Raw genomic sequence first — 19,930 nt, forward strand, 5'->3', positions numbered from 1 at the left:
ACCGTGTTTGTAGGCTCTCCGTCCATCCATTTTCTAATTCGCTATTCCTCATAAGGGTCACGGGCGCGCTGGAGCCTATTCCAGCTGTCTTCAAGCAGTAGGCGGGGGACACCCGTAACCGGTTGCCAGCCAATCGCTGGGCACATATAGACAAATAACCATTTTCGCTTACAATCATACCTATCAACAATTTGGAGTGTGCCATTAACCTGCCATGCATGTTTTTGCAATGTGGGAGGAAACCGTAATACCCGAAGAAAACCCACACAGGCACTGTGAGGCCAAAGTGCTAACCAGCCAGCCACCGTGGCATGGAGGCTACTGTCCGGTGGGCTACTGAAATGTCAAATTTCTTGTAACGGCAATGAATGATGCCTCACAAACAAAAGCCAATACTCGATGTGAAAATCATAAGGTTTTCCAAATGAACTGCAGTTACACGGACACGCTTGCCCTCGAATAGCTTTATAGTGAACATAAAAAGTAGTTGAGACTAAAAATTAATGCCCTACGCTTTTTACACCACAGTGCCACCTGCTGAAACTCCCTCAGCCTTAAATTCTCAAGTCTTTCTCACGAATAAATGATCGAGCCACGTCTTTAGTACTCTGTACAGTTTTAGAGCCATACCACGCGTTCACGTAGCAGTGATGTAACACATAGAAGAGTTCATGCTAACCTGCATGAGAAATCCTTAAGTATAGAGAATTTGAAGAGTGCCATACAATTAACAGTATTGTTTCACAAGATGTATTTGTCAATACTTCTGTTACAGATCACAGTTCAACCTAGAGGTGACACCCATGTTTTAATCAGTAGTCAACACTGTATATGCTGCTTATTTAGCTGGATTCTCATATAGCTAATGTCATCTTAAGATTTTTTTATTGTAATTTTTTAATAGGTGGGGGCGGGGAGCTCCCCTGCAACGTAGACAAGCCATACATGTGTAGTAGATTATTGCTTCATGGGAGCGAATGGTCCCTAAGAATGCTCCCCCGCAAAGCAAAAAGCCTTAATTTACTGCCATGGATTTATTTGAGCTCTTTTTCTATGCAGTTTCAAATGTAACATCAGAGTTTTTACTTTGCTTATTATTCAGTCAGACAATTCCTCTCTCAAAAAGTTCAAAGAGCATTTGTATTGGGCTGTCTTTAAAGTTGAATTGTCGTGTTTGAAATGTGATGTGACCAGTAGCTGTTACAATATGGAGCAAATTTCTAACTCGATAGCTTTACTAAATCATTCAGGTGTGCGCGCATGTGCAGCTTTGAGAAGTTGTATTACTCTACGTTGCTACAGTACCCATTATATTGTCACACTGCAACTGTTAGGTTCATGTTACATTTTTTGGGGTTACGGTAGAATTGCATCCGGTGTGTTTTGCCCATTCGCAACAGCATTCGTCCGAATGAAACGCTAGTGATGAAAATTGGGGAAAAAAATGCTATTGTCTTGATTTTTGTTAATGTTAAATGATGTAAATGTTAATTTACATTATTTGAAACCTACTGGGCATGGAATTTTCTTTGCAGTAGGAAGTCTTTTTTTTTTTTGTTTTGTTTGCTGTTTTGTACAATATTTAGGATTGAAGACTGTTCTGATCCCAAAGCTGGAAATTTAATGCAAGTCCATTTTTGTTATGATTTTTATCTCACATTATTAAAAATGCTATTAAATCTTCAATCAAGAGATTTGGATTTAATTTTTTTTTTTATATAGTAAGACACACACAACTTTTAATTTAATTTTATTACTGTGCCGGCATGCAGCGAGACCTAAACTGGCAAAAACTGTAGACGACTCCTGCTTAAAAACATTTGCCATCCTGACCAACTACAATACAAGGCATTCTATTACTTTGCTGGCTGTGTTTAGGCATGTGTCCAAATATAAAATACATTTAAAAAAAAAAAAAAAGAGATTGCACTTCAACAAAAACCCTGCATGAAGCCAGCCTGCACAGCATGACTATGCTATTTGATTTTAAAAGCAAATGAAGGCCACCTTGTGAGGCAACAACTAACTTGTTTCTTGACATAGCGACAAAAGTCTCGGCATACTAAGAGCTAAAATCAAAAACAGTCTTCAGCTTGCGGAGGCGGCGAAGTGTCAGGTGCTATTAGGATGGTGAGGTGTGGCTCAAGTGTGAGCTCACATGGCCAGTTCGGCCATGGCCCGCTCCAGGGGGTCGCTGGTCCAGTAGTCGTGGTCCCAGCCCAGGAACCAGCCGGTAAAGGTGGGCGGCTCGAAGCACTGCTTGATCTTCACGATGGGCGTCCTGCGGTCTCTGTTAGCCGGGTCTGTCTCGATGTAACGCACCGCTGAGGGCAGAGATATGTTAATACTTTGCGACAGACAACGATTTCCGTTTATTCAGCTTAGCGACTAGCAACTTTATGAGCTCACCTGCCCAAAACGCACTCATACAGTAAAACCAGGCGAATAGTCAAAAGCCACGAATTATTGATGCTCTTAAAAATGTTTAGAATTGCAAAGATTCACTATTTAATCTGTAAATATACCACAAAATATCGCAAAACACTTTAATACCATTTAAACTCATGACCGAAAGATGATTTGATTGAGGGGGAAAAAAAATGCATCATCAAATCAATCAGCAAAGTTTTGGAGTGGTCTCTAAATTAGTTTCCAGAGCTGTTTATACAGTATATCGAGTGGACCATGAAGATGGTCTTACCAGATGCCATTGCTTCGGTCTTCTCTTCCTCTTGGGCCTCGTTGCCGATCCAGACAAACACCTTCACAAAAGGTTGGAAGTACAAAATGCATGACTCATTCGCATTTCCTTTGGATGCTTTTTTTCCTTCATTGTCTCTAAAAATGTATTGTTCTGCTTTCCTAACCTGCTCCCAGGTGTCCAGGATCATGACATCATCAGTAGCCAGGTCATCCTGGGTCAGCTCTCCGGGCACCTCTTCAATCTGAAAGAAAAATATTGATTGAAGTTATATATATGTGGAGCAGACAAGCTTGACTCAAGAGTGTGTGGGGGGCAGGGGTCCATCTTACAATGAAGTTTCCGGTCTTGTTAGAGCAGGCAAAGAGTCTAGGAGGATGGGCGTCCATTTTGTCCCGAAGTCTGGTCGAAGTGCGATATTCTGTCTTTCCTCCGAGAGCATCCCAGAACTCACCTGTGATTGAGACACACATGCTTTGACTATCAAACAGGTACTGTGGCCGACTCACTCAACTTCATGTACACTATTGAGCCAGAACAGAAATTATACATGAATAAAAACCAAAAACGTATACATCTGTAAAGTTGATCTAGTCTATTTAGTTGAACACAAAGCTATGTTTCTGTAGTATGAATGGCGACCGGTGGGTGAACAATTATTTCATTGTTCTGCCTGTCACAATACTTCCACAGCATTGATAGGTGAACAAAGACACATCTGCAGAAAACTCAGTGATAATTTTCTGACGAATAAAGTGAATTGGGACAACACAAATAAGATGCAGCATAGTGGTTGGGATTCCATGTAGTACGGGACTTGCTTTGCAAAAATGATTGTCCTTTGTTCATTCTCAACTCAACCGTATTTATAGAGCACTTTAAAACAACCACCGCTGTACACAAAGCGCTGTACATGGAACCAAAATAATTTCAACAATAGATTAATCACAAAGACAGTAAATACAAAAACAGTCAAACTAAAAATCAAGTCTCACGGTGAGTCAAAAGCCAAAGAATAAAAATGAGCTTGAAGATGAGTTTTAAAGATTGGCCGTGAGGGGTCTTGCCAAATGTTCAGTGGGAGGTCATTCCAAAGAGAGGGACCAGCAACGGAAAAGGCTCGATCGCTTGAAGCCTCTGCTTAGTTGTCAGTACCTCTAATAGTGTCTGGTCCGCAGGCCTGAGGCAACGGGCAGGTGCGTAGGGGCGGAGGAGCTCAGAGAAGTAAGGTGGCGCGAGGCCGCTGTACATGGAACCAAAATAATTTCAACAATAGATTAATCACAAAGACAGTAAATACAAAAACAGTCAAACTAAAAATCAAGTCTCACGGTGAGTCAAAAGCCAAAGAATAAAAATGAGCTTGAAGACGAGTTTTAAAGATTGGCCGTGAGGGGTCTTGCCAAATGTTCAGTGGGAGGTCATTCCAAAGAGAGGGACCAGCAACGGAAAAGGCTCGATCGCTTGAAGCCTCTGCTTAGTTGTCAGTACCTCTAATAGTGTCTGGTCCGCAGGCCTGAGGCAACGGGCAGGTGCGTAGGGGCGGAGGAGCTCAGAGAAGTAAGGTGGCGCGAGGCCATTTAAAGATTTGAAAACAAATAATAGGATCTTAAAAATAACTCTGAAATGTATCGGGAGCCAGTGAAGGGATGCCAGAGTAGGAGTTATGTGCTCCCTCTTACGAGTACCATTCAAGAGGCGAGCAGCAGCATTCTGGACCAACTGGAGACGCTTAATGGCTGACTGCAAAGTAAAGTGCATTATTGCAATCCAGTCGGGATGTGACGAAGGCATGAATGATTGTTTAAAAGTACTCTTGAGAAAGGAGAGGCGTGACTATAGCCAGCTGCCTAAGATGAAAGAAGCTGGGTTTAACAATGGCACCAATTTGCCAATTCAATTTAAAATCGTCATCCGGTTTATGACCCAAGTTCGAGACTGTTGGGAGCAAGACTCATTACCTGTCTCCCCACCCTCAGCCAGTTCCGAGGGCGACACTCCCAGGATACCACACAGTTGATGGGCTCCCGTCTTCTCAGTGTCACTGGCACCGACTCCCACCCACAGGAAGGAGCCTCCGGGGCTCACCAGAATGAAAGCATCATTGGAATTCAGATTGGCTGCCACTGCATCAACCTAAACATACACGTATGTTGATGTTCAAAGATGACCCTACAATTTTGCATGAACATAACAGTTCAGACCTTTTTGGACACACGGTTTACAAAATCACCGTTTCTGATGTCTTACCTCCACTGCTCTGGTGTGTCCGGCGGAGTTGGAGCGCACCTGGAAGAGGCGAGTCTCTGCAGGAGCTGACTGACCTCCTTCTCTGGACGTCCCACCCTTGTAGACCACCATGGGCTGTCCTCCAAATAGACTCATCAGGTGGGCCGGCTCCTTACCTTGCACCACCCTCACCTGACACAAATGCCAACAGCGTAGGGCTCATTAATTAGCACGTTCGTGCACTGATTCCTTGTTCATCCGATCTCATGCTTTCGTGTTAGTTATCTTGCAGTCTACAAAATCTAATTTCTAACAATGTGGCCACAGACGGGGAGCATCAATCGAAATTACGATTCACTCTGTCGGTGGGTGCCAAGATTTCTTGAATGGGTGCATTACTATATTGTGAATCTCTTTGGTCAAGTTAAATTGGAAACACAAAGTGAACTTCATCAGCCCCGAGGCCAATCACAATGCTTCAAAAAGTCTAAATAGAGTCATGCAGTTGAGTCACACCAATGAATCGTTGCTTGTAAAAGTTCATTTTTGTACCCTTTCTGTGCATCAAAGCTGGATAGTAATCATTTTAATGTAATTTCTTGGGCTCTCTTCGTTGATTAACATAACAGTTTAAAAAAATTAAGTATATCACCAAAGCCACATTTGAAATTCCAATGCCCCAATTTTTTTTTTTTTTTTTTTTTTTTTAAATACAGCATATTACACTGCGTACCTGTGGTTTGTCATATCCTCCATTATTTGCTGAAAAAGTCACAATTCCACAGTTTTTGTATGTGGGTCTAATATAAAAGGTTCCTTGGTGCCGTCTGGCGGCATTCTGATGCCAAGCAATTATGTCGAACTGAGTGTGGAAAGGAGCTTCTTTGGTTGGGCCATAGCTTTGCCTGATGGAAAAAATGCTTTGCTACCATCTAGTGGCAAACCTTTCGGGAGACCATCACTTCCTTGTGGATTTTCCACGTTCCTGCACATCGTTGATAAGCGAGGTGTTACCGTGTTTGTTATTTGGCCAACAATCACACTAAAGCTGGAATTGATTTTGATTACATCTTATGCATTCTATTTGATGAAAAGTGTATGCTTGGTGTGGTGTTGTGTGAGTAATGTAATTTTAGTCTGGACGCGGATTACAAGACATTTACAAGACACCCGCTGTCTGCGATATCCCTTTATAGGATTAGGAACCATATTTGGTACCACACATCTTACTATCTACATATGAATAGAACCATGTGATTTTGCCCGGCCATCAGCAAAGAAAGCTATTTTAACGTTCCATCAAAGTTCAAATGAATATATAAATATGTACTGTAGCTAATATATCAATACATGAAAAGAGAGAAGAAATAACTAACGATAAATGAAAATGTATGATCCTGGCATATAATTTACGTCACGGTTGAAAACAAGTCCTGTTTAATTATCTGTGATTCTATTTTTGAGTTTCCAACTGTTGAAATGGGTGCCCTGTGAAAGTGAGAGGAGGGATTTTGGAAAATGGTTTTCCGGTTTTACACACTGTACATGCAATTGAGGTGCAATCTAATGTCCACATACATGAAGCATGCACGTGGAAATGACACAAGTACACAGTGAGGTGAAAATGAAGACAAACTGGAGCCATGAGTGTCTCACATGCTCAAAGCGAGGACTGTGTTGTTACTCTGTTGACTACGTCTTTAGATTTACTGTAAACCTTAAAGCACAGGTGTGAAAGTCAAGGCACGGGGGCCAGATCCGGCCCGCCACGTCATTTTATGTGGCCCGCAAAAGCAAATTGTCTGTGGCAACTTCTATGATCCTTGCTCAAATCTGTACCGAAATCTCAAATTGTCATACGTAATAAATAATGGTAACATTTCACAATAAATTTGTTACCCTGGTTACACTCACTTGAGCAATAATTGAACAAATATTTGACTGATTTCTAAACTAGTTAGCTATCATTTTTTTGTGTACAAGTAACAGTACGATGTGATCATTAAACATTTATTCGGTTTCACTGTCGTAACGGCCCTCCGAGGGAAGATTTAACTTCAAAGTGGCCCGTGACAAAAATGAGTTTGACACACCTGCCTTAAAGGCACCAAATGAGGCATTATCACACGATTGTAGGACTGAAAAATCGATTCGTTCTATGAGTGAAATGGGTGAAGTGTGAACAGCTATATACTCTCTAAAGCAGGGGTGTCAAACTAATTTTTGTCGTGGGTCATATTTTAGCTACCATTTCCCTTGAAGGGCCGTTATGAGTGGAACCATGTCAAGAAGTCAAGGATAACGGTTTACTCCACTTTTGTTTACGTTACTGTCATGATGGGTTTGGTCACATGACAATTCTTACAATGTCCTTCTTATGTATTACAGATCCGAATTTTAAATTTTGGTAGAGATTTTACCTAGCATTATGGAAGTTGACATGTTTCATTTGCTTTTGCGGGCCACATCAAATGAGGTGGCGGGCCGGATCTGGCCCCCGGGCCTTGAGTTTCGACACCTGTTCTCTAAAGTGTCGGTAAAATTTTTTCACTGGCTGTGGACAAGATAGACAAAACTAAGTTTGAAAAGAAGAATACCTGAGTAGTTATAGGAGCACCGACAACCTGAGAAAAAAGAAGCGGCGTAAAATTGAGGGGAGGAAAGAAGCGGCAAGTGAGAGAGAAGGCGAAAGGATGGAAGATCAGACGAGGAGGAGGGCCTCATTGGGAGCCAAAAAAAAAAGGAATGCTGACAATGTGAGTGACTAAAAGTGTTTGAGATTATGAACATAAAAAGTTTGTTCTAAGTTATTAAGGGTAGGGCGAGCGCTACCTGCAAGGGCCTCATTGGGAGCCAAAAAAAAGCAACGCTGACAATGTGAGTGACTGAAAGTGTTTGAGATTATGAAAATAAAAAGTTTATTCTAAGTTATTAAGGGTAGGGCGAGCGCTACCTGCACGGGTCCGCCACCAAGCTCGTCATCCAGCTGGGCGCTGAGGATAGCGCAAGCCCCAATTTCATCCTGGCTGGAGTCTATGCCCTGCCTGGGAAGAAGAACCACAATCATTACAGATAAAAAATGTGACTTGAATTACATGCGACCACACTCCTATAGCTTGGCAAATCAAGATGATGATGTTTTTTTTTTCTATTGACAGAGTTTGCATGCTCATCATTCTCACCACATGTAAATGATATGTCCACTCCGTCCTCCGTGATGGTAGTTATACTGAATGATGTAACTGTCTCCTCCGAAGAACTGGCCATAGGTAGACTCGTCTACTGGCACCTTGTCAGATCCCTCGATACGCCAAATCTGTCAGGAAAGACGCAAGATTGAGCTATTGCGGGACACGTCATACAACTGCGCAGTCTAATAACACAATTAGAGGATTGTGTGAGTGAACGCAGAGGAGTATAAACCAATGTTTATGAAATTATTTAGCAGATTTATATTACTTTTTGGGGTTTCTTCAATGTAAGCATGTAATTTTTTTGCAGAGGGGGGGGGTCATGTTATCTTCAGCTGAGGTTCAAGAAACTAACAAGCCCATTTCGACAAAGAGTAGAAAGTACACATTTCAGTTTTCAAACGGAGAGAAAGTAAAAAGCAATCAGAAAAATAAATACTCTTGTAAAATAAAAATATCTGAAAAGTCGGGCAACAAAGTATTTGTCCTTTGTTAATTCCCACCAATGTGTAGCAGTATTAATTGAACACTATGTTATTCGCTTGCCATGGCAGAGATCTGTACTGCATCATTCAAGTATTTTCCTCCCTCATATCTTGAAATACGGCAACCTATCATTTGGAAACACAGCCAGGATTTAACGACGACCACAATAACTGACAAATTGTGAATTGAATAGCTAGCTGTCTGTTTAGCTTTAGCACGTTAGCGACTGTTTGGATTGACCACAATGGCTGATCATTAAATGCCACTTTTCATGAAACTTCACACCTGGAAGAGGAGCTTGAGAGCAGAATCCTCACTTATTTTTAAATGTTTGAGTAAAATCAAGCCTTTTGTGTCTAACAGTGTCCACACTGACGATTCTATCGGTAAGGTATTCAAGTCAGACGAAACTCCACACCTGCTTATCTCCGCTGCCGTCATCCACCATCCCGTGCTGGGCGGCCATGGCGGGGGAGTCGTGCAGGCAGGAGGCGTCGAAGGGCACCTTCTCGATCTTGGCGATGCTGTTGGCGATGTAAGCCACACCCAAGCCCACCGTCTGATCTTTGTCCCTCCAGTTCTTGAAGAACTGCTTGAAGAGCGGCGTCTCGCCCATCTCGGGCAGGACCTGCACTTGGGTGTGTTTGGGGTAGCCCATTTTCTTGATGAACTCCTCAGCAGCATTCATCGACGCCTTTCGCTCATCCATGTTGGCGCCTTGACCTTTGATGTAAAGAGAGAAAGGAAAGCTCTGGAGAGGACTGAGGGAAACACTATTCAGAGCATGGGAACCAAGCCCTGGCACGAATAGTGGAAAAATGGAAGCAATCAATGCAACCTGAAATGTTCATGAGTACCTAAATTAATAATTTAATGGGTAAATATATCACACTGGGATCCCAACAAACTTAAATATCACTTGAAAGTCATCGATCTTACATTACCTTTGAAAATAAATTGCTTACAGATGATCTGAAAAAAAAATGCAAACATGCAGTAAAGACTTTCCGCTATCAACCCAAGCTAAAGTGATCTCTTCCCCAACATAAAAAGCTTGTCTCTCAGTCAAGATGAATCACTTCAACGGATTTTTACGGCAATGTACACCAGGCGGGGCTTTGATGTCCTCTTGTGCCATCTTGCGGCATTTCAGAAAGAGCACAAAAATCACTTTTCTTCTTGGCGAATTCATGAATAAATGACCGGCGAAAGTGCGGCTTATGACCACATTTGGTCAAAACAGATCATGGCTTGACAACCACACCTCTACCTTACCTTTCCATACGTAGATCTTGCCGTCAGAGCCGTGGTCCAGAATGAAACAGTCACCCGTGTCCAGGGCGCTTTGTGGGAATGGGTTCTCTTCAGCCACCATTGCAATCGTCATACCTCCACTGGCATTAGAAACCTGCCATACAAGGTGACATGGAATCCATTTTTACAGCAGTGATGGGAAACTGCTATCCTATCTGGGGACAGCTCACTTTTTATAAAGTCCTCAAGAGCCAAATTACATTAACTTGGGTGTGTGTGTGTGTGTGTGTGTGTGTGTGTGTGTTTTTTTTTAATAAGATGCAACCATCAATCACTTGTTCATTATCATGTATTATGAACGTTTATATTTGAGCTATTTTCATCACAGTAGAGGTTTTATTTGTTCCGAGAATTTCATGGTGGGTTGGATCACATCTTTGTGCTCAATACAAAAGTACCACCCCCCTTCACAAACTAAACGGAAATGAGCTACAATGGTACTCTTGAGCGCAAACAATTTAAGTTTTGATCAGTATCAAATTGCACACCTTCACAGATTCCCACGCACCACGTCCCTTGTGCCTCATTCGCTAACGTCATTTGAAATCCATTGTGTCCGTCTTGCATAATCTTGCTAACCAACACGGAAGTGATGCAACCATTTATTGCTGCCCGCAAAGAACCCATTGCACATACTGTGTAAGAAGCACACTGTTGTAGAAATGTGCACGTTGACATTGTCAATATTCTGAATAATTGTCATATGACAATTCAAAGGGAAATGAAATGAACGGTTTATTTGATAACGTTCTCATCATTGTGAACATGCTTTGCGAGATGTACCACAGTGGGCTGCGATGCCCATTTTTCAAAATCAAGACTTACTTGGTGAGGGGTCGTTTTCTGTAAAAGGTGCTGATAGTGTCATCTCATGCTCCAAAGCCAACAGGATTTTCAATGACTACTTCTACTCCATTTTGAATATGTAATATTTTCCAATAATATGGAAGTACTTATTATATTTCGTACATGGATATCTCTATAAACATTCATAAAAGCTATCCAACAAACCCAGTACAGTCAATATTACAATCAACATTACAACATAATTGTAGTTAAAGCACTCTTACTAACTCACAACAATTTGCATGAGTGGTTCTGAGTCTATATTGTATTTTACAAAACCGCCCACCAAAAAGAGGCTTCAGTCCAGCAAACAATTATTTTCAGTCACCGCAAAAAGAAAACAGAAGTACCTTGTAGAGTTTGGCCCTCTTCCTGTTGGAGGCATCGGCCTTGATGTCGTCAGAAGTTCCAAGAGGCAGCTCTGGTTTTTCTCCTAAAACCTGAGGCCAAAAATGATTTCAGTGTGTTATACGCACTCACTTAGACATACACCAGTATGATCAAACAACATCTGATACAAGAACGACTCTGTACATATATAAAAAGGGTAGCGGGGGTGACCTCAGTTTTGATTGGCCATGTACAGGTATGAGGGTTGGCCATGGTATTATTTTTGAAACTTTTGATTCGTGGATTGCATTACATTGTGCATATGTACTTACTGTTGTTGCTTCTGACAGTACGGTGCCAGTACAAAGAAGAACCTCACCTCCATCATCTTTTCTCTCTCCATACCCTCGTCACAGACATAGACGCGGGCCCTCCCGCTGCGCTCATTGTCCCGGATCCCCTTGGCGACCTGTGTGGCCTTCAGCTTCTCAAAGCGGTTACTCTGGGAACCACACCACTGGTAAATCTCCTGCGACGCATGAAGGGGGGGAGGAAAAGTAAGTTTACGCAATCCAATGGACCCAAACAGCTTCCCCCATTTTCAAAACCGACACCCCAAAGTGACTCACAGCTCCCAAGTCCAATATGAAGCAGTCTCCTTGGTTGAAGCTATCCCAGCTGACCGGCACCTCTGTTGCCCTGACAACATGACGACCTTTGACCTGGAGCACTCGCTGTACAACCACCTCATTGGTGACGACATGCTTGAACCCTGATGCCACACCTCCTTTCTGGTAGATAAATGTTTCACAATTAATGACTGGCTGCCTCTCGATATCCGGTATGACAAAATAATGTGTGCTTCAGCATTTGGTTGATGGGTGAATTTTGTTTGACGTCTGACAGAAGATTCATTGATATTAAAAATAAATAAATAAATAAATAAAAAGATATTAAACAGCAATGTAATTTCCAAGGGGGATGCACACACCATACACGTACTGCAATACTGTAAATGATATAAAAAAATGAATATTATAATTCAGTGCAATTAAAAAACTCCAATTAAATACACCGGCATAGCAAAGCAGCACACCACATTACAATACAAATGAGCGAAAATGAACAAACGTGCAGGGTGTAACATAAACGAGTTCAAGTCTCACCATATACTTGATCCCAGACTTGAAGTAGCCAAGAAAAGTTTTGGACTCATGGCCCTGGACTTCCCGATACTGGATGGGTTTTCCTCCCAGGAAGTCATCCATTTGGACTGTGAAAATGGCCGCCGAGCCTCTCTCATCCGCGGTGCAGAAATCGCCTGCGTAACAACAACGACAACACAGACTCCAGTTTACCCCGACAGTGTTTTAATTTTCATTTCAAATCGGACACAGGCCACCACAGGGCCAAACCTTCATATGTCATATCGATGGGAAAAAAACAAAAACACTTAACCACTCCCTGTACTGATATGAATCTTGTTTGTTTGAATACTAATGTGCTTGTTGGAAAAAGTCATGAAGCATATCTACTTTCAGAATTTCTCAAATTAACATTGTTGACTTTCACACACACACACACACACACACACACACACACACACACACACACACACACACACACCTGCAATAGTTAACAAATAGTCCCCTTTAATAGGCCAAATGATCTTTGTTAATTCTGCATTTGGGAAAGAACATGTTGGTCTCTGTGCACTCACCCAACCAGAAATGGAGGTCATACTGCAGGTTTCCTGAGCGTTGCTTGATGGTGTTGAGGATGATGTATGCATCTCCTGTGTAAAATCCTCCATAAAGGTTCTCAGGAACAGGCACCAGGTCAAAGTTCTCCACCCTCCAAACCTGGAGGCCTGGTTTCTTTCCAGCCCGCTCAAACTCTGGGTGCTGTGCCATTCTACCTCGGGAGGAAAAAAAAAAAAAAATCACAAAATTTTTCTTTTTGCTCCTTTGCAGATTTGAGCATACAGATGTGTAGTCCTGGTGGTGGGACTCTGTGTGGACAAACACTGCCGAGGTAACAGTCTAGCTCTGTAAAAAGTGAATCTTAGCCCCTCCTACTTATGAGCCACACCAGCTTGGAAACCACTCCCATTAAGGCTGAGCTGTTGCCATGGAAACAAAGATACACTTTGAGCTATAGTTGGATATTAGTGCACAGCATAGTGAATCACGGGTGCCCTGTGCTTGGGTGTTTCCCCTTGTAGAAGGAAGCTTTGGATATTATGACTCAGACAGTCTGACGGAGAAGTTCCAAACAACCATATGGAGCTGACTTAAACCCATTTATTCTATATTTTATCTTTAGCATATTCCAAATTTGCACATCTGCACCACACATGAGTGTATTCATGTGGAAACAGAATAACCGATGGATTACAAGAGGGCTCAGTTTATAATTTTGCCTGTCAGGAAATGCTAAATGTGAAGTCCAGATATTAAACTTTGAATTAAAGAATTGTCCAGAAAATGTATCATTGAGCAATTACAGCGAATTGTTAAGTATTCAAACAATGTTAATCCATTTGGACAATAATTTTAACCCTTTCAGGGGCAGCGGTTACTACTGTGGTCAGTTTATCATGTTAACAGGTTGCATGACAGGGTTAATCCAATTTTGCAGCAAATGCAACCCGCCCACTTCCCCTACCTTGGGACCAGCGATGGCGTGGCACTGGCTGTAAATAACACACACGCAATCTGCATGAAAGGCAGCAGCGAGTACAAACAAGGCAAAGCCCAAGTTTGACTGAAAATCCTTTCGAGGACTGTGAAAGTGGGGACACTGGTCATCAGCAGAATTCCTGCCAAGCGATGCATTGCCAGGCCTTTGCTGCAGCCATCTTGATTTTCTGCTTGTTTACCACTCTTGCTGCCTTCGCTTTTGTACTTTTCAAACTAAAAAGCACACTCTTTTGTGTTGAGGTTGGACTTAATCTGGTTTCAAGTGACATCTCAAGTTCTCCGCTTCAATCAAACATATCTCTCATTTTAAATGTGTTAAATCTATCGTGGTGTTGCACGTAGCCTGTAGCTAATAGGAACAGAGTATAAGCATGAACATTTACAAGTGTTGGGGGGGGGGGGGAACGGGACAAAAGTAACACGTTATAGGAATATATTACATTAAGGTGGGAGTGGAGTAATGTAACGCGTTACTATGTAACTGGTGCTGTTTGGGCTCCAGCTCACCTGTGACCATAGTAAGGACACGCAAGTATAGAAAATGGAATGATGGATGAATGGAAAATGTACTACTGTGTATTACCTCATCTAAATGGTCACATCAAAACACACACACACACACACGCACACCCACTCATCCCTCACCATTTGTGAAAGTGTATGAAGATACATGGCGCCAGTCGAGTCAAGAGATTCAAGGAGGTGCCTGCTTAGTGGCATGTGATGTTTAAAATAGGAGAGATGTTGCCTGACCTTAGTGTTTCAATTTTTTTCCCATCTAATCATTGTCAGTTAACTAAATAAAGGATTAAGGGTTTGGCTTGTTTCGTGGGATAAGGGCTTCTACAAAGGCATGACATGGGTTTAGCTTTTGAAGGCAAATAACATGACTTGAAGAATGTTAGCAAGAAACAAAAACCGGTATAGCCCTCATGGCTCGTGTTGCACCCTTCCATTCAGCTACTGCACATGAAAACAAGCCCTTTGGTGTTTTGTCATACTTTTGCAGAAGAAAACACGACGTCATTGGAGAGTAATCAAAGTAACATTAAACTGATTTCGTGATCACTGTGGATCAGTCATTCAACGAAAAATATGTACAGGTAAATAAAAATAAATAAAAAAAACAACAAAAAAAAAAAAACATGAAAAATGCCAATTTCCAGGAACATTTTCTCTGCACAGTGATCTACTATGACTTAATGGAACTTGAGTATGTATTTAACCGCCTCTGGCTATAACAGCCACGAATGCTTGTGTGAAAATTACATAATTCCCTCTGAGATCGTGAACAAATACAAGTGGTCACAGAAATGTTTTCAGCAGACTAGCTTGACTCTCTTACTTGGCAGAGTAAACACTGGAGAGTGTAAACAAGTTCTCTGAATTGAAGCGGTGTTAGCAAATTAGATTTGGAGTTTTTTTTTTTGTTTTTTTTTTTTTTAAGTTAGCCTTCCCTACACAATTTCAGCAACATGGTTCAGTTAACTAACTGATTCACTCGTTTAGCTCAAGATGTCATCATAACACCTCAAGTACTCTGTGTTTCGCAACTAAGAGCATTTTCTTTTTGCTAGTTTGGTCCAAACAGGACACACACACACACACACACACACACACACACACACACACACGGACACACACGCACACACACACACAACTGATTTTGGATCTGGTCCTCCAGAGTTCTGCTGCCTCCCTCCGTGCATGTGTTACCGACCAGGAGTTAACACCGTTACAAGAATCGTTCAGCTTTCAAGGTGGCCATCGGACCACAAGCATGCGAAGCATCCCCTGCCCACTCTAGAAGCACAAATGGAAGCAAGCTAGTGGGGGCACTCATGCGTCCAGGCCAACAAATTTATTTTCCACTATTTCCGCTTCTCTTGCGAAACAATGAAGGCGTCTCTGTGCGACAATTTGACCGCATAACAGTGTCACATGGAAAAGCGATTAGTAGACACTAAAATCGAGAGGAAGTTAACATTTTTCTTTGCAATAATATGTTCTATTTGCCCCAACTAGCATTTGTAGATGAATCCACCCGTTTTGATCAATCAATGTTGGGCAGGGCAGCCATTTTATCCTGCACAGCCCCTTACCGTCAACTGAGAGTGATGTCATAGTGCCCTCAAGCTCGCTTTGCTAACATCACATGCCCAAAGCCAGAAAACAAGTAAGTCGCAAAGTGAGACTTTTTAATATGTAAAGTGCAGTTTTTAGTTTGACATCAACTTTTTGGTCTTATGAACAAATCAAAGGAATTAATCGACCTGCCAACAGCAGTGGACATCTTGTCATCTATTCCTATGCTACCATATTATTTTGTGATAGTATGACCTGGGCTGTCTGTAGTTGAGTATTTACGTAGGATATTTAAAACAGCGTACTGAAATGCCCAGAGGTACACAAAGGAATATTTTGATGCACTTAGTGCAAATAACCTTTTGCTATCTTGAACTCTACACTTCTGTAGTTAATCCGTTTCATTCAGTCGTACTGTAGAGTACTGATCCTCATATATTAAATACAATGAACAAACTCTGATTCTATAACCGTCTATTGCTACTTCCTAAACATACGCGGAACAATGGTGATACCAGTATGTTCCAAACTACTAGCTATAAATCATCAACTTCTGCTTTAGTGGCTGTAAAAGTCACTCACCACCGACACGCCCAACAATCTGATTACCAAATGCAAACAAAGATCTAAGTGGAAACACAAGATCCTTGTTGGACATGAGGGCAGATGTTTGGCAGAGAATGTTAACGTGACACTTTGAAAATTAAGGACTGAAGTTCCATACTCATGTTTTTGCTGTTAAATCTGCATAGTATAAATTTACGGTCTCTGAAATAGCACCATGGGAGACTCTTCAAACTCAGTGACACATGTCGCTATTGGCATGCATGGCTAAAAATAGAATTCTTCGAAAAAAAAGTCTGGAGACTTACACGACTCTATGTTGTGCAGCTTTGGGTTTTGACGAGCTTCAGACTAAACGACAAAAAAACCACCACGGCAGCCTTTGACTGCGATCATACACGTAGCCCCCGATGGAGGAAAGTGTTCTGCCACTTCGCTGAGAACCAAAGCCCCCACCTCCCACCCCCCGAGTAAGACACTAGCTTTGTCAGTCCTAATAAAGCAAACATTAGGGGGTATTCGTCATGCCTGAGGAACTTAACACTTTAAAAAAAGAAAAATCAAAGACTGAAAAATATGTCTGAACAATGAGCATGGGTGAGGTAGAGCTTTCCCAGCTGACTGTGAGTGAGAGGCAGGGTATGTGATAGACTTCGATGGCAAACGCCACACAGTAAAGCCTGAAAGTCAAACCTAGAACCTCTGCCCTGCGAGGCAGTGCTAACCACACTCCTACCCTGCTGCTCAAAAACACCAAAATAAACCAAGTGAGTTCCTGGGCTGCTTATATAAAGCGGTAAATGTTTGGCTGAAGATCCAGTTTGTTTTGGTTACAGCTACTAGCATGAAATTGTACCTCAAAAAAGTAAAGGAGAAACAACTACTTGCTACTAGCATTAAACCACCCCAAAAAAGTCATGGAGAAACAACTGTTTTCCGCAAAGAATCCTAAACGTCTGTGAAACTGCATGGAACGCTCTAACCCCAGGTTAGCCTCTTTGGCTCCAGAGTCCCAACACAATTATTTGGTCCCCTCCCCCATACTTCGCTCACCACAGTCCCTGCTGCAGGCCTCAAAACTGGTGCGACACAAACAGTAGCCTCATACGTCGCAAAACAGCGTGGGTATCAAAACCCTTGTGATTTGTCAGCTGCTGTCCTAGCTGGAAAAAAAACAAAAAACAAGCCCACAATTCACACTTTCATAAACTAACTGCAGCCTTGTGTTGGGATTTTTTCCCGAAATGAAGAATGAAGATGCTGGCTTGGATTGTATAATTGATGACTCACACTATTAGCAATTTGACTTCACCGTATTGTACTTTTCCTCTTTGCCAACACCGTAACATTTAAGTGATAGTATCAAACACACTTCCATCCTATCGATGTCACAAACAAAACGTATCATCGTGTTTTTTAAAATTGGATCAGAATGTAATGCAGTTACGATGATTAAAGATCAGCATTGCTGTGGAGTAACTATCGCAAAGTTCTAAAGTATTTATTACTTTTTAATAGTACTCATCTTAACCCGAAAAGATGTTTTAAATGTCTTATTGGTTTAATATTGGTCTGTATAAGTTTGACACACACCTCAGAACCTTTGGGCAAAAATCTAAACTAAGTTCGTGAGCCGAATAAAAACCTATATTTTGTTTCCTTGGATCCCCTTTGGCACATAAGCAAACTTCCAAATCTTGCACAAGATGGACACAAAGAAAGAATGCAGTTATTTGAAACTTATATCGAAATGTGCAGGGTGCGGATTAACGAGGATGCACGCTTCCCGGACTCACGCCTGAGTGAGGATTTGACGCCGGCCATTCTTATTGGATTGCAACTGTCTATCTGCAATATATCGCCTCCACACACATGTTGTGGCAAACACGACTGTGGGTCACACACTCATCTCGTGGTCGCTGACACGACTTCCTCTGCCTCACTATTTGTTTGAATGTTTCTGTGGAAACAACAGACATCTGCTCTTGTGGGTGGCATGCAATTGGTCAGGAGTGTCACACCATTTCTGATTAGTTCATGTGTTCTTTATCAGGAAAACAAATTGGGCTTTATAAAATGAGGATTTTGGAGGACAAAAACATCATCAATCCGATCAGAAGATGGAATACTCCATCCAAAACATTTAAACAACTTGTTTAGTTACTGTACAGTCGACCCCGGCAAGGTCCACGGATTGCTAAAATCTGCATATAACTGACGCCTACTCAAGTGCATTGGGGGAAAAGTAATCAAAATGAAACTCTAAAAATTCTCTCCAAATTGCAGATAAAGATTCAATGCATGGAAATTGGGGGTGCGGGGGGGGGGGGGGGACCCTGATACCCCGATCCAAAAAAACTCCAAATGATTTAAATATATCCAGGGGAAAAAAAATGTGACTTTATATCCTGTAAAACATTCCTGTGTTTGCTCAAACGTCTACTTTTGTTTATCAGGTCAATGATGTCATTGATCGATTGGCAAAATATGAAAGGCAAAATATCTGCCAATCCGATCCAGCCGATCAATACAGTATGCGTATTGCAAAGACATGCTTTTATCTGACTTTGTCCAACCAGATGCAACTGTGCAGATGAATCACCTTCCAATCGGAAAACAGTATCTTGGGACATTACTAACACACACACACACACACACACACACACACACACACACACAAAACTTAAATATAAATTCATATTGCAATGAAATAAATATCACAATATTCCACACTCATATCACATTTCACATCTTTTTTCCAGTCTCATGCAGCCTTAATACTGTATAAGGACAGTGTCACGTTTACATGGGCATTTCAGTCTTTAATTAATTAACATTAGAAGCATGTTTTGGAAAGTGGAAAGAAATCAGAAAACCTACACAAACAAGGAGAAATTATGATACAGAAAGCCTGGAGATGAGACGTTCATAACACAACCCACTGTCTCACAATGCTGCCATACAAGCGAAACCACCTAATTTTCTGTCTGCATGCAAGCAAGGGGTATGCCCTTATATGGCACTGGCTGCACTACAGAATGAATACGGTTGTTACTACGGCATTGCTACCACTGTTCAATACTTCAGAATGCCAGACAAAGTGGGGCGTCATGCAAAGAAATAAGGCCCGTTTGTTCTCTATTCTTATGCATGGGAGTCGATACATCGTTAATTTGGGGCCGGAACGCTTTTGCTGGAAAGACAAATTTGTCATACCTGACAGATTCCGAGTTGTAGAAAACAAACAGAGAACAAAAGGAGACGAGAGCGAGGCGCGATGGGCACTTGAGCAACAGGCCGGGACCAGACAGGCGTCGAGACGGCGTGCGTGGCAGCTGAGCGCAAAGCCGCTACTTTGGATGTTGTCCCGGGACACTCCCCATTACGACACACCCAGTTTTTGCAGGCCGGCCGGGCCTGCCCAGCACAAGGCGAAGGTTAAGTGCGTGCGCACAAACACGCATGCGCACGCTTTTTCTTTT

At 42.0% G+C, this 19,930-nt stretch overlaps 1 protein-coding gene across 5 annotated transcripts; it reads right to left on the bottom strand.

Annotated features, from left to right (window-relative positions):
* Window positions 1-1,539: 1,539 nt before the first annotated feature.
* On the bottom strand, window positions 1,540-19,857 carry gsna (gelsolin a). Of its 5 annotated transcripts, XM_019894109.1 has the most exons (17): window positions 19,665-19,853; window positions 12,818-13,011; window positions 12,264-12,418; window positions 11,727-11,888; window positions 11,477-11,626; window positions 11,118-11,207; window positions 9,883-10,015; window positions 9,026-9,330; window positions 8,113-8,246; window positions 7,884-7,974; window positions 7,528-7,554; window positions 4,952-5,122; window positions 4,663-4,837; window positions 3,034-3,155; window positions 2,868-2,945; window positions 2,702-2,762; window positions 2,155-2,324 (listed from the first exon to the last, which is right to left on the bottom strand). In XM_019894109.1, exons 2-17 carry the CDS (start codon window positions 13,008-13,010, stop codon window positions 2,155-2,157), a joined length of 2,217 nt encoding a protein of 738 aa, XP_019749668.1. In that variant the 5' UTR covers window position 13,011; window positions 19,665-19,853. The 5 variants fall into 5 exon arrangements, with proteins under 5 accessions (XP_019749643.1, XP_019749651.1, XP_019749677.1 ...); XM_019894084.1 differs by having other exon boundaries at window positions 1,540-2,324; window positions 2,702-2,945; window positions 19,665-19,857; XM_019894092.1 differs by having other exon boundaries at window positions 1,540-2,324; window positions 2,702-2,945; window positions 12,818-13,015; window positions 19,665-19,857.
* Window positions 19,858-19,930: the final 73 nt, after the last annotated feature.

This window comes from Hippocampus comes, unplaced genomic scaffold (genome assembly GCF_001891065.2).
Source record: "Hippocampus comes isolate QL1 unplaced genomic scaffold, H_comes_QL1_v1.1 scaffold123, whole genome shotgun sequence".
NCBI lineage: Eukaryota > Metazoa > Chordata > Actinopteri > Syngnathiformes > Syngnathidae > Hippocampus > Hippocampus comes.